Source organism: Rana temporaria, chromosome 1, assembly GCF_905171775.1.
Source record: "Rana temporaria chromosome 1, aRanTem1.1, whole genome shotgun sequence".
Taxonomy (NCBI): domain Eukaryota; kingdom Metazoa; phylum Chordata; class Amphibia; order Anura; family Ranidae; genus Rana; species Rana temporaria.
The window spans coordinates 453,088,634-453,103,647 of NC_053489.1; the positions used below are offsets into that span (position 1 = coordinate 453,088,634).

Below are 15,014 nucleotides of genomic sequence, written 5' to 3' on the forward strand. Positions count from 1 at the left end.
ACGATCGTTTCGTCTCGATAGGACTTCAACGGGGGATTAGCGGGATCACTGTGGTGTGGCTCGAGGTACAGGCAGTATTTCAGAAAATTTTGCCTTGGGGGATCTTTTCTTCAATATGGCCCCCAAGTCCCTGAAATCATTTTGTAGGGCGCTCTATCTTTCTCTAACTTTGTCATTGGTACATTGGTATGTGTGTATGTGTATGTGTGTGTATATATATATATATAATATACCATGACAGCTGGGTCCTCTCCAGTGCCATCCAATAATTTGTTCATGCGATCTGCAATGTTCCGAACCCGAGCGCCCGGTAAACAACATACTGTTTGGCGATAATGGTCTTTGTGACAGATTGCCCTCTGTATTCTTCCAATAACTGAATCCCCTGCCACTAGTATGTGCCTATCCTTTCTGATAACCTTGCCCCCATCTTCATCACATGCTAGTGGAGTCTTTGTGTGCAAGTCACATGCTGGTGAATTCTTTACGCGAATGTCACATTCTGGAGGGGTCTCATTGTGAAATTCTGGACTGGTCTCATTGTGAACGTCACATTCTGGAGGTGACTCATTGTGAACATCACATTCTGTAGAAGACTCGTGAATATCACATTCGGGAGGAGTCTCATTCGGAACGTCACATTCTGCTAGAGTCTCAGTGGTAACGCCACAATCTGCTGGAGTCTTAGTGGGAAAGTTACATTTTGCCCGAGTGTCAACAGAATCGTTGCACGCTGAAGGAGTCTTCATGTGAATGACACGTGGTTGATTTAAAGAAATTCCCAACTTTTGGGCTATTTTCTTTCCCAACAGAGCTGCACCCTGTTCATTTAAGTGCAGTCCATCCCTGCTGTAGAGCAAGTAACCAATTGAAAAGTCAGTCCAGGTCTCCATGAAGCCAAACCCCTCCTTCCTGCACCAGTTCTTCAGCCACCTGCTAAGCTCCTGCTGCCTCCTTGGTGTGGCTCGAGGTACAGGCAGTATTTCTGAAAATGCTGCCTTGGAGGTTCTTTTCTTCAGTATAGCTCCTAAGTCCCTGAAATCATTTTTGTAGGGCGCTCCATTTTCTTCTAATGTTGTTGTTGGTTCCAATATGTACTATGACAGCTGGGTCCTCCCCAGCCGCATCCAACAATTCGCCCATCCGATCTGCAATGTCCCGAACTTGTGCAACTGGGAAACAATATACTGTTCGGCGATCACCATCATTCTGACAGATTGCCCTCTCTGTCCCTCTAATAACAGAATCCCCTACCAGCAGGATCTGCCTATCCTTTTCTGTAAGCTTGCCCTCCTCTTCATGGGAGGAGATATTCCCATGGCTGCCCTGTTTTTTTTTGGTGGGTTCCCAACATGTACGTCACATTGTGCTGGAGTCTCCGTGTGAACGTCGCATGCTGGTGACGTCTCCGTGTGAACGTCGCATGCTGGTGACGTCTCCGTGTGAACGTCGCATGCTGGTGACGTCTCCGTGTGAACGTCGCATGCTGGTGACGTCTCCGTGTGAACGTCGCATGCTGGTGACGTCTCCGTGTGAACGTCGCATGCTGGTGACGTCTCCGTGTGAACGTCGCATGCTGGTGACGCCTCAATGTAGCGTTCATATTCTGTCTCGCTCACTAGGGCAGTCCTGGTTCAAGTTCAAAATTCCAGTGCCAGGGACAATAAATAAACCCAACATGACAGGGACACGGGGATCACTAATGGTGGCCTTCCTATAAAAATTATGGTTGACTGGCAGTTATGCCGACCCACTAAAATGAATGGAGTCAGAAAAGGGAACTGATTCTTAAAATTTCATGTGTGGGGGAGTAATCTGCAGTGCTTCTGTTTCTTATTATTAAACACCCAGCCTCCTTTTTTTTTTTTTTTTTTTTTTTGGAGGGGGGGGGGTAGTGGATTGTCAGTGTGTGTGTGACCTCTGACATCTCCCCTTAAGACAGAGAAAGGGACTAGGGACACAGATTCCCCAGTCCCTTTCTCTGCAGCCTCAGCTGAAATGAATGGAGAGAAGCTCCTCTCTATTCATAAACTGAAGCATCATAAACACAGGTTACGATGCTCAGTTATGTGAATGGACAGAGTCAGTGATTACTGACTCTGTCTATTCGGAAAAGGTAGAAGCCGGGTTTAGCGGCTCCTACCTCCGCTCTCCATCCTGACAAATTGAGGGGGGAGAGCGGCACGAAGGGGGAGAAGACGGCACGGGGGGAGAAGACGGCACAGAGAAGACTTGTAACTCCCCCCACCACCCGATGGCTGACTGCCCAGGTATCGGGTGAAGCATCGGAGCATTTTCCCCGAGTACAAGTACTTGGGAAATGCTCGGTATCTGTACCGATACCGATACTAGTATCAGTATCGGAACATCCTAATGGATTCTAGCCGAAGAAGAATCAAACAAGAATTTCATTCATTTAAAGCAGTGATGGGGAACCTTGGCACCCCAGATGATTTGGAACTACATTTCCCATGATGCTCATGCACTCTGCATTGTAGTTGAGAATCATGGGAAATGTAGTTCCAAAACATCTGGGGTGCCAAGGTTCCCCATCACTGATTTAAAGGAAGCCTATACTGAGAGTATATGGAGGCTGCCATTTTTCACCTCCCCTTCTGAAAATGCTGTTTGTCTGCTATGCTGATCTGTGTGCCCTGTGCAGTGACAAGTAGGAATCCATGCTTAAAGCGGTGGTTCACCCTCCTTCACATCATTAGACCATTACATTCGGCATCGTAACGCGAGCTACGGTATGCCGGTCTTAAATTTTTAATCCCCGTACTCACTGTGCTATCGATGATTGAAGAATCCGACTCCCGCGGGGAATGGGCGTGCCTATGGAGAGGGAGGATGATTGACGGCCGGCTCTGCCACGTCACGCTCCCCGAAGACAGCCGGAGTAGGTCTCGGGTCTTCACGGCGCCTGCGCACAGGCTATGCGCAGGCGCCGTGAATAGCCAAGCCTATTTCGGCTATTTCCGGAGAAGCGTGACGTGCCAGGGCCGGCCGTCAATCACCTTCTCTCACCATAGGAACGCCCATTCCCCGGAATCTATAATCATCGATAGCACAGTGAGTACGGGGATAAAAAATGTAAGACCGGCATACCGTAGCTCGCGCTACGATGCCGAATGTAATGGTCTAATAAAAAAAAACATATTTTTTTTTTTTTAACAGGGTGAACCCCCGCTTTAAGCCTATGCATATAACAGAATTCAGATCAAAGTATTTGTCCTCATTCACACTTGTGACAAAATATATATTTTTTCTATTAAAATAACAAACCTGATGTACTGCTTTTTTCCTCTTCTTCTTTTTTTTTTTTTTAAATACATTTCAGTATAAGAAAATAACCTTGCTTGCTTTGTGCAGTGGTTTTGGACAGGGCAGCCCGGATCCTCCTCTCTTCTGGTCCCAGGCTGGAGCTCCTGGCCCCTCCTAGTTGAGTGCCCCCACAGCAAGCAGCTTGCTATGGGGGCCCCCGAACTGCAGCTCCGTGTGTCCATTCAGACATGGAAACACGCTTAGGCCCGACTCCCTCTCTCTACGTTTTATTGACCGTAGCGAGAGCCAAATGTGCCGGTGCTGTGTCTCAGGCAATCAGAAGGGAAAGTCCCAGATGACCAAGGCGTTTGTGGACATCGCTGGATAGGGAGGGGGCTCAGGTAAGTATTAGGGGGGCTGTGGAGGGCTGCTGCACACAGAAGGCTTTTTATCTTAATGCATAGAATGCAATAAGATAAAAAAAACTTCTGCCTTTACAACCACTTTAAATGCAGAGAGCTCATGCTTGGTCTTTTAAGTCTAATAACACACGGTCCCATCTGCAAGTGCCAAGGAAATTTAGGGGGGTGACTCGAGCTGTGGTGAGTATGCTTATTGTAACAACAGAAGTAAGATCTGCCAAAATATTTTACCTACTCGCAAAATATTTTACCTACTCTCTAGTTGGGATCTTTGTTTAGACAGGGAATGTTTCTACGATAACGGTTTCCATTAAGGACTTGGGGCTTTGCTTTCATTGAAAGCCCTGTGAAGACCCAAAAACAGTAAATGCTAGCTAGTAGCTGTGTCTTACCAGCCTTATTTACTTTTTTTTTTGTTCCCCCTCCAGATTCAGAAGTTGTGTGATAGAGTTGCTTCATCTACTTTGCTAGAAGACCGAAGAGATGCTGTAAGAGCACTCAAGTCCCTGTCAAAGGTTGGTTGTTTTTTTTTTTTTTTGATTGTGTATAGCCACTGGGCAGTGCATGGTGAAGTTTTTTTTTTTTATCCTCTATATGTGTAATTTATGGACCTGCATAAGTGAATTTGTGTTATGTGTTATGTTTGGTGGGACCAGTATGAGGTAAAATACAGCTTCTTAATATAGACATAATAATTAGAGATGCGCCGAAACATATCCGCCAAAAATTATGTTATCAGGAATTTTGCCAATAAGAGAAAAAGGTGACGGTAATGCGCATGATTTTACTGGACTTACAGTGTTTTTTTCATAGGTCATGTTATTTTAAAAGCGCATAAAAAATGTAACACGGGTGCGTTTTTGCTGCATTTTCAATGCATTTCAATGGGGAGCTGCGTTTTCCCCCCAAGTGATCAAAAATTGCATTTTTAATACCAAAACGGACCAGTGTGAAGACCTACATAGAATTTAAAGGGATACATTTTTTTCTTGAGCTTTTCTTGCGCTAATGGTGCCAATAACGGCTGACAATAACTTCATATTCATTTATAGTCATGATATTAATTGAAAAGTTGAATATAATACAATTATATATAGAAAATATATACTGTATTTATTGGCGTATAACCAGGGTTTTTTTTCAGGGGGAACTTGGGGGAACTAAGTTCCACCACCTCTGGCTCAGACCCTTTGGTGCCTGCTCACCACAATCACTTGTAAACGCAGAAGTCTGGTTTCTGTGTTTACAAGTGACAGCTTTGGAACCCCCTGAACTCTGCACTCTGTATGTAATGCAATTCTGGCATTCAATGCCCCTTTAAGACCCTTCTACTGTTTGTGAAATCTGAACGGGTCTTGGTTGAGTTCCTGCACCTATTTTCTGAGAAAAAAAGCTCTGCGTATAACACTCACTTTCCCCTAATCGTCTTTCAGGACAGCCACCTGAGAGACCTTGGCTCCTCCCCTCTGTTGGAAACACCGCGCCAGCCCATAAATTTCCTCCTCCCCTGCTGGTCCTCAGTTATTTGTGTTTCCTCCAGAGGGGAGACACCATAGGAACAAGCCAGGAGAGCCAAGGGAGGCTCAGGCAAGACGGTCCTGAAAGGGAGCAGGGGCTCTCTGGACAAAAGAGACAGGTACTAACCTGAAAGACAGCCACCCTCACATCCCTGAGCGCAGGTGTAAGTCGGGGGGGCTCCGGTTTTTGTATGCACCGAGTGCGGTGTGAGGAGGTACAGCCAGCGTCCTAGACCAGCGTGTGTGGCTGCCGGAGGAATGGGGATTCCAGACGCGCAAGCCACGCTGTGTACTAGGACCGCTCGGAGCCGATGGCGGGTGACGTCATTCAGGCACGGGGGCGGGTACTTCCGGGTTCGCGGCTTCCGGTTCCGGGCGCGAAACTCAAAAACGGAGCCAGGCAATGGCTGGAGGGAGCTGCATAGACGCTGTAGAGACAGCACACGCGGCGCTGGTGACACAGACATGTCGGAAGCAGAGGGGAAAGATGTTGCTCCAGCAGAGACCAGCTCCAGCCACAGCAAGGTAAGGGGAACCTAGGGTGGATTTCCCCTCTCCTAAAAAATAGCCTACCATCCCTCTACACCCCCCAGGGTAATAGGGAGGGGGAGGTGGGTTAACCCCTCAGTGTCAGAGGGTGATTCATAGGGCCCCTAGTGTGGTAAGCCCATATGAAGACACTGCGCACCTGCAGGGGGAAGGCTACGGTACTAATCATGGGGTATATATTTCGCTTGTGTCTTTCAGAAAACTGACAAAGACAAGAATACCCACAGTACAAAGAAAAGATGTCCATCCTGTAAAGTCACACTTAGGGAGTCATGGAAAAAGGCTATTTGTAGCGACTGTATTGATAAGTTAGTACAGGAGCACACTGCGGAACAAAGTGATTTGGCATCATCAGTTAAAGAACTTTCTAATACCTTTTGGGTCATTCAAAACATTTTTTGAAAACTTCCAGATCCCGCAGCTTCAGTCAGCTCCTCCTGTACAGGCAACAACATTAGTCCCGGGAGTAAGACCTTCCACTAGTGCAGGCCCTTCAAGAGTTCCTAGTGAGGAGCTAGAAGAGGAACCTGACAGCGCAGTGTCCGGTTCACAGGAATCAGAGGAGGAGGCTCGGGAAGGTAATTCCAGGAAGCCCTCCCGCTACAAGCTCTCCTTGGAGGATGTAGACCACTTATTGGAAGCTATTTATGCCACTCTGGGTATTCAAACAGAGAAAAAACCATTATCATTGCATGACCAAATGTATGAGGGTTTAGGCGACCAGGAAAGTAAAAATTTCCCAGTCCATGATGTCTTGATCGAAGCAATTAAAAAAGAATGGCAGGAACCAGAAAGGAAACCATTCTTTTCCAAAGCTTTGAAAAGACGATTTCCATTTTCGGATGACCCATCCTCAATTTGGAATAAAACGCCAAAGCTGGATGCTGCCTTTTCTCAAGTTTCAAGGCACACAGACCTAGCTTTTGAGGACATGGGCATTCTATCCGAACCAATGGATAAGAAAATGGATTCATTACTAAAAAAGTCCTGGGACTCCACGCTGGGTAGTTTAAAACCAGCAATGGCAGTCACCGTGGTAGCCAGGAACATGGAATTTTGGCTGAACCAGATTCAGGAGCACATTGAGGAGGAGACGGCAAAAGACCAAATCCTAGCCTCATTTCCCACATTGTTGAGAGGCATAGCTTATATTGCAGACGCCTCAGCTGAACTGGTACGGATGGCAGCTAGATCGTCTGCATTAGCTAACTCAACCAGGAGGGCCTTATGGTTAAAGACGTGGCAGGGGGACTGCGCGTCTAAAACCAAATTATGCGGCATCCCATTCACAGGGGACCTGCTCTTTGGGCCGGGATTAGAAAAAGTGCTGGACCGTACAGCGGACAAGAAAAAAGCGTTTCCGCTAAAACGCAAAGCACCCTGGAGTCAGCCACAGCAGACCAAAAAGAGACAGAACAAATTTAATTGGGTACCTAAAGGCCCCCGCTTCACACCCAAGGTAGACAATCAGAAAAGACCCTGGGCCCAGAGAGGGAAAGGCAAAGCAGGAGCTATTTTTCGTGCTCCTGAACAAGCCTATGATAAGAAATGACAGATTGCTCACAGTGGGAGGAAGACTGGGGGACTTCCTCCCTCAGTGGGAAAAGGTGACTTCCAATCGATTCATATTGAGGATCATAAAGGAAGGTTATCATCTAGAATTCTCCAGAACACCCCCAAAAAAGTTTTATTTAACAAAACTTCCGAAGGACAGAAGAAAGGCCAAAGGGTTAATGAGAGCCCTGGAGGATCTCAAGAAACAAGAGGTAGTAGTGGAGGTCCCCAAAAAAGAAAGGGGACTTGGGTTCTACTCCCACATTTTTGGAGTACTAAAACCCACGGGGAAGGTCAGACCAATCTTAAACCTAAAACCCCTCAACCTATCCATAACCTACAAGAGGTTCAGAATGGACTCAATTTACTCAGTGAAAGCCCTACTACCTCCAAACTGTTTCCTGGTCTCCTTAGATCTAAAGGACGCCTACTTACACGTTCCAATACACAGGGACCACCAACAGTTCCTGAGATTGGCGATAGAGACGGGAAACAGAACCTTACATTTACAATTCCAGGCCTTACCCTTCGGCCTCTCTTCCTCACCCAGAATCTTCACCAAGATTCTGGCGGAAGCCCTGGCACCCTTGCGAGTCCAAGGCATTTCCATCATTGCATATCTGGACGATCTGCTGCTGTTCGCAGAAACCCCAGAGAGGTTGCAAAAGAACCTCGAGACCACACAGATCTTTTTGAAAGATCTAGGGTGGTTAATAAATGTGGAAAAGTCAAATCTAAAGCCCACACAACAGATAACATACTTGGGGTACGTGATAGACTCTGTACAGCAAAGGATTTTTCTACCCAAAGAGAAGATAGAAAAGATCCAAAAAGAAACAAAGGCAATTCAGGTGAATTCACCATGTACCATCAGACAGATCATGTCAACACTGGGGCTGCTAACATCGGCAATCCCAGCTGTTCAATGGGCAGCCTTACATTTCCGACCACTGCAAATGTTCCTTCTAGAGGTTTGGGACCACAGGCAGGAGTCCTTAGACACCCAGGTTCGAATACCGACACAGGTAAAAAGAACCCTTTGGTGGTGGAGGACGGTGGAAAACTTGACCATAGGTCAGCTATGGACACTTCCCATTTCCCAAATCCTTACCACGGACGCAAGTGGGATAGGATGGGGAGCACATCTAGGCTCCCAAGTAACCCAAGGGATTTGGAAAGGGGAAGAGAGGAGGAGATCCTCCAATTGGAAAGAGTTGAAGGCAGTGGGGCTTGCACTTCAATTCTTCCAGGGACAACTGAAGGGACATCATGTTCAAATAAGATCCGACAACGCTTCAGTTATTGCCTATGTAAACAAGCAGGGTGGAACAAGGAGCGGAACCCTGTGGGCATTAGCGAAAGAAATCCTGACATGGGGAGAAAGGAATATTCTCTCGCTATCAGCAATCCACCTAAAAGGGGATTTAAACACAGTAGCGGATTTCCTCAGCAGAATTCAGCTGAAGGAAAGCGACTGGGAACTAAATCAGGAGGTGTTCAGGCAGATCACACTAAAATGGGGAACACCTCAAGTGGATTTATTCGCATCCAAGAAGAACAAAAAAGTCAAGACCTTCTTCTCACTAAACAGAGAGGACGGAGCAATAGGAGTGGATGCTTTAGCACAAAGGTGGACTTTCAGGACATGTTATGCCTTTCCTCCACCCGTATTAATTCCACAAGTGTTACGGAAACTGCGTGCAGAGAACACCAACCTGATTCTCATAGCACCTCACTGGCCCAGGAGACCATGGTTCTCTATACTGAAAGAGCTAGCTATAGAACCCCCCTGGTTGTTGCCAGTCCAGGAGGATCTACTCTCCCAAGGCCCAGTATACTGCCCCCAAGTGGAAAAGTGGAACTTGGCCGCGTGGTTTCTGAGGAGCAACTGCTGAAAGCAAAGGGTTTCTCAAACCACTTAATTGCGACTCTACTGAAAAGTAGAAAGTTAGAGACACGCAAAATTTATGAAAAGGTATGGAAGTGCTTTGGCAGATGGTGCACAGAAAACTCCTTTAATACACAGAGTTCAGTGGCCGTCCTAGAATTTTTACAAAAGGGAGTAGAAAAAGGACTAAGCCTTAGTACGCTAAAAGGTCAAGTATCCGCACTGTCAGTGTTCCTAGAGGAAAGGCTAGCATCTGACCCATGGATAGTCAGATTCTTCAGATCCTTGAGCCGACAGAGACCTATTCAAACCTCGGTCTTCCCGAAATGGGACCTGTCCTTGGTACTACAAGCTTTGACAGCCAAACCTTTTGAGCCTTTTGAAGATTGCAATCTAAAGACGCTGACACTAAAAGCAGTCTTTTTGGTGGCAATCACCACTGCAAGACGGGTCTGTGAGTTAGAGGCCCTATCGATCAGACCCCCCTTTTTTCAGATCTTCGCAGATCGTATAATTTTTAAGTTGGATCCGGGATTCCTGCCTAAAGTAATCTCAAGGTTCCATAGAGAACAAGAAATTATATTACCTTCATTTTGTCCGAACCCTTCCAGAGAACAGGAAGTGAAATTCCATAGCTTAGACGTCAGGAGATGCGTCTTGCATTATTTAGAAGTGACTAAAACTTTAAGGAAAACGGACTCTTTATTTATTTTGCATTCTGGAGCTAGACAAGGACATAGAGCTACCAGGCGCACTATAGCTAGATGGTTAAAAGAAGCCATTGAAAAAGCTTACAGTTTAGGAGGCATACCGATCCCAGAGGGTATCAAAGCGCACTCCACAAGGTCTATGGCAGCCTCACAGGCAGAGAGAGCTGGAGCAACGCCGGAGCAGATCTGTAAAGCGGCGACATGGTCCAGTTTTGCCACCTTCGTAAGACACTATAGGGTGGATCTTTGGTCAGCTAAGGATCAGACCTTTGGACGTAAGGTCTTACAAGCTGTGGTCCCGCCCTAGGGTAAGTGCTCGGTTATCCTCTCAGGTGGCTGTCCTGAAAGACGATTAGGGGAAAAACGAAGTTACTTACTGGTAACGTTCTTTCCCGTAGTCTTTCAGGACAGCCGGGTAACCCACCCAAAGGTATGTATAAGATTTCCTTACAGGAATTGTGATATGGTTAACGATGTGTATCATGTTTTCTTGTGTCTCCCCAGCAACTGGAGGTGCTCTAAAAGAACTGAGGACCAGCAGGGGAGGAGGAAATTTATGGGCTGGCGCGGTGTTTCCAACAGAGGGGAGGAGCCAAGGTCTCTCAGGTGGCTGTCCTGAAAGACTACGGGAAAGAACGTTACCAGTAAGTAACTTCGTTTTTTTTGCCCTGAAAATAGAGGGTAAATTGTGCCTGCGTGTTATATACAGGGGGCTGTGGAACATTTGTCTCCTGAAACTTCCCCCTTAAAGTTAGGGTGCGCGTTATACGCCTGTGCGTGTTATACACCGATAAATATGGTATATATTTTAAAAACTCATTTTCAGTTTTGATTTTCGGCCAAGTGCATCCTACATTTTAGTTTTTGGCACCAAAGTTTCTATTCGGTGTACCTAGTTATAATCTTTGCCTTTTTTATTCAGAAAGCAGAACAGCTTTACACGTAATGTGTTAAATATTACATATGTAGATTATATTTTATTTGTACCCATAACAGATTTTATGGAACATTATTTAGCTATATGTAGTTAAAATGTGTTTTCCCTTTTGGTAAACAGAAATATCGTCTTGAGGTGGGCACTCAGGCAATGGACCATCTCTTGAATGTGCTACAGACTGATCGGTAAGATGTTTCTCTTTATATATAAATTTCCTTTAAATTGACCCTGTCAGCAAAGGGTCATTTTAATGTAAAGCATACCTGTAAAAATCAAGCTTTATATACTTACCGTTCTAGAGGGCCTGCTTCTTAACCACTTCAGCCCTGGAAGAAGTTACCTCCTTCCTGACCAGAGCATTTTTTGCGATTCGGCACTGCGTTGCTTTAGCTGACAATCGCACGTTCGTGTGACGTTGTACCCAGACAAAATTTATGTCCTTTTTTCCCCACAAATAAAGCTTTCTTTTGGTGTTATTTAAAGCGGGAGTTCACCCATTTGTTAAATTTTTTTTTTCTCCCCTTAGATTCCTGCTCGTTCGGTCTAGGGGAATCGGCTATTTGTATTAAAATATGAGCAGTACTTACCTGTTTTCGAGCTGCATCTTCTTCCGTCGCTTCCGGGTATGGGTCTTCGGGAGCGGGCGTTCCTTCTTGATTGACAGTCTTCCGAGAGGCTTCCGACGGTCGCATCCATCGCGTCACTCGTAGCTGAAAGAAGCCGAACGTCGGTGCGGCTCTATACTGCGCCTGCGCACCGACGTTCGGCTTCTTTCGGAAAATCGTGACGCGATGGATGCGACCGTCGGAAGCCTCTCGGAAGCCTGTCAATCAAGAAGGAACGCCCATTCCCGCAGCCCATACCCGGAAGCGACGGAGAGGATGCATCTCGTAAACGGGTAAGTACTGCACATATTTTAAAACAAATAGCCGATTCCCCTAGAGAAAACGAGCAGGAATCTAAGGGGAAAAAGTGCTCTCTAAGGGTGAACCCCCGCTTTAATCACCTCTGCGGTTTAAATTTTTTGTGCTATAAACAAAAGAAGAGCGACAATTTTGGAAAACACAATATCTTTTACTTTTTGCTATAATAAATATCACAAAAAATATATATATAAAAAAATGAAAACATTTTCTCTCAGTTTAGGCCGATATGTATTCTTCTACATATTTTTGGGCAATGAGCGTATATTGATTGATTTGCGCAAAAGTTATAGCATCTACAAAATAGGGGGTAGTTTTATGGCATATTTTTATATACATATCGCGGTCTGCGATTTTTATTTTATTGGGATTACAATTATGGCGGACACATCGGACACTTTTGACACTATTTTGGGACCATTGTCATTTATACAGCGAACAGTGCTATAAAAATGCACTGATTACTGTGTAAATGACACCGGCAGGAAAGGGGTTAAACAATAGGGGGCGATCAAGGGGTTAAATGTGTCCTAGGGAGGGATTCTAACTGTGAAAAAAGTTTGGTTTAAAGCTAATATTAAAGGCATGCAGAAAGAAATGCTCTTGCATGATGTATATACAGTATTGAACTATATCTGAGCTGCTTTTTTTCTTCTCTTAGATCCGATTCTGAAATCATTGGCTATGCATTAGATACATTGTACAATATTGTGTCAAATGATACAGAGGAGGCAGGTAAGTCGTAATGGCTTTTGAGTGAAAGATCAGTTATGGATTAACATGTTGTGTTTTTCATCTGTATCAAGCTTTAAACCATATACATCCTCCACTGAAAGTCCCTTGCTAGCATCATTCAGCAAACAGAAAGTGCCTGTCTGTCATAAACCCAGAAGTCTTATTTGCAAAAAAAAATAAAAAATCGGGATAACAATTCTCAGATTTTCACATTTAATATGTTGGCTTTTTCCAGATAGTGATTTGAAAGTTGTTGTCTTTAAGAGGAGCACTGATGTGTAATATATCCTAATATCAAAGTAAAGCTATATACCATGTATTTTTTATGTATTTTTTGGCCCAGCTTGAATCAATTTAAATATGCATATTTCATACCTGGATACTAGTGGTTACTAATTGGCAATAATCCACCTGTCACGGGATCTGGAAGAAAGCGAGTATCTAGTAGCAGCACCCACTACAGTTCTATGCTTCCAGAGGGAACAGCCAGGTATGGAATATGCATATTTTAATGTTTTCAAGGTGAACCAATGTAACTTTGCAAAAAATATCCATACATTTGATACAGCTTTAAAGTTTAATTCCACTTTAAGCCCCATTCACACTTGCAAATGGGGTTGTTAGTGATTAGATGTGGGAGACCCAGTGAGGGTTCCTGGCAATTGGCTATGAGTAAACTGCTCATTGAGAGCAATGGTAGACTGACAGCTCCTGCAGCTAATCGCAGCAGCTCGCATTTAATTGTTGATGGAGCTGATCATTTGCAGGTAATCTGTACTTGAGCGATTACAAGTAAGTGGCTACGATTAGCTGTGAGAACTGTCAGCCATCCATGGATTTCTTTCACTTCAATTTTACTAGAAACGATAAGAAAAATAGACACTAACCGTGCAAGATGAATGTATGATAACAGGTACAGATTCAAAAAGAGTTTCTCTCCTCTCTGAGCAATAATGTAATGATAAAGAAAATCCAAGCAACATTAAATTGTAAGGTGGAAAAATACCAAAGCCCGGCTTGAGAATGCGATATGCTTCATGTACAAAGAGTGGGCCCTTCAGCTGGGAACCACAGAACTGAAGACAATGTCACCTTTCCTGGTACCAAAAAGGGTGTACCGTTCTTGACAGTGTGCTATGGACCAATTCCACGGCATAGAGGATCGGAAGTAAGAGCTAAAAAAAAAGGAAAAATCCCAGTCTTGGAGGCTTGCTACAGAAATATTAATGCACCGTTATAGAATACAGTTCCAGGAAGCACATAGGTGCTTGTGTGAATGGAAAGTAATCGAACCAGGGCTGCCAGGTACGTAGAAATTTATCGTGGGTATCGGTTGAGATCGCCCTAACTTTTTTCATTCACTAGAGTGCCATGTATCTGACTTTTCACTTTGTCGAAGTTGAGAATCGGTGACTTCCATGCTTTTGAAATCATCTGTTTCATGGCCGAGAGTATATGGGTCACAAGAACGCGTTTTCGTTTGGTAGCGCCTTCTATCGATTTGTGTAGAAGTGCCTCCCAAGGGTCTTTTCGTGAATTTATGTCTAGTACCGAACTGACCATGTTGTATACCCTTATCCACAGTCGTTTGAACTTTAGGCATGTCCACCATTTATGCTTCATATAACCTAGGTCTGAGCATCCCCCTAAAGCATGTGGGATGGTAGGTAGGCAGGCATTTAGCAATTCTAGCCAGAGTAAAGTACCACCGGGACAGTACTTTGAAAGAGTTTTCTAATATTGTGACGTTGCGTTAGCTATGACTAAGCACTAGTTTCAGTGCGAAACGCATCAGCAGTTGGGTTTCATTTTACTTTGCTGTGACTTGTAGTGCTGTCCTTCTTTTAATAAAGGCTACAATTTGTTCAGAGTGCGGCTGTCCAGAGACAATTTTTGTTCCTGCTTTGCTAAGTGCATTGCCTGCACCTCAGTTATCTGCAACGGTGGATGTTCGTCTGGGTTCCCACCTGGAGCGGCTATTTCCTTTCCCTAAAAACGGAATAGTGCCTCCCCGATTTTATTTCAGGTCAGACTTTTCTTAATTTCAATGGGGCTTCCGTGAACAGTTAATCTCTTGGACCCCCCTAGGTCTTCCATATCAAATCGCTAATGGCCTAATAAATCAAGTGTGAATAAAACCTTACTGAGCGAAAAACAACCAGTCCTGTCCAGGTTTGTCATTTTTAATGCAAGACATATTGTAAAAGTTTGTTGCACTTTAATTTACCAGCAACCGTTTTTCTGTATCTAACACTTTTTACCGGGATCCTGCTGTACTCCCAGCTTTGTAATATGTGAAAAGCCAAACCAATCATATGAGCAAGAAATTAAATTTCTTGGTATGAAGTTAAATGAGCCAGTGTACAAAATACCCACAGTGTTAGGGCTCTTTCACATGGGCGGCCTGTTCAGGTCCACCTGCCAGTTTTTTTGGCAGACCTGAACGGGCGCTCCGTGCTCCTCTATGGAGCCGCGGATGTCAGCGGTGACATGCCTGCTGACATCCGACCTGCTC

At 44.9% G+C, this 15,014-nt stretch overlaps 1 protein-coding gene across 5 annotated transcripts in view; it reads left to right on the forward strand.

The window, feature by feature from the left end:
* Window positions 1-15,014, forward strand: part of USO1 (USO1 vesicle transport factor) — a 118,179-nt gene that overhangs the window by 16,859 nt on the left and 86,306 nt on the right. For all 5 annotated transcript variants that reach the window (XM_040327759.1, XM_040327780.1, XM_040327764.1 and 2 more), the window contains exons 2-4: window positions 4,115-4,201; window positions 10,962-11,026; window positions 12,426-12,499. In XM_040327759.1, the coding sequence (XP_040183693.1) occupies window positions 4,115-4,201; window positions 10,962-11,026; window positions 12,426-12,499 (226 nt within the window). The remainder of the gene's footprint in view (window positions 1-4,114; window positions 4,202-10,961; window positions 11,027-12,425; window positions 12,500-15,014) is intronic.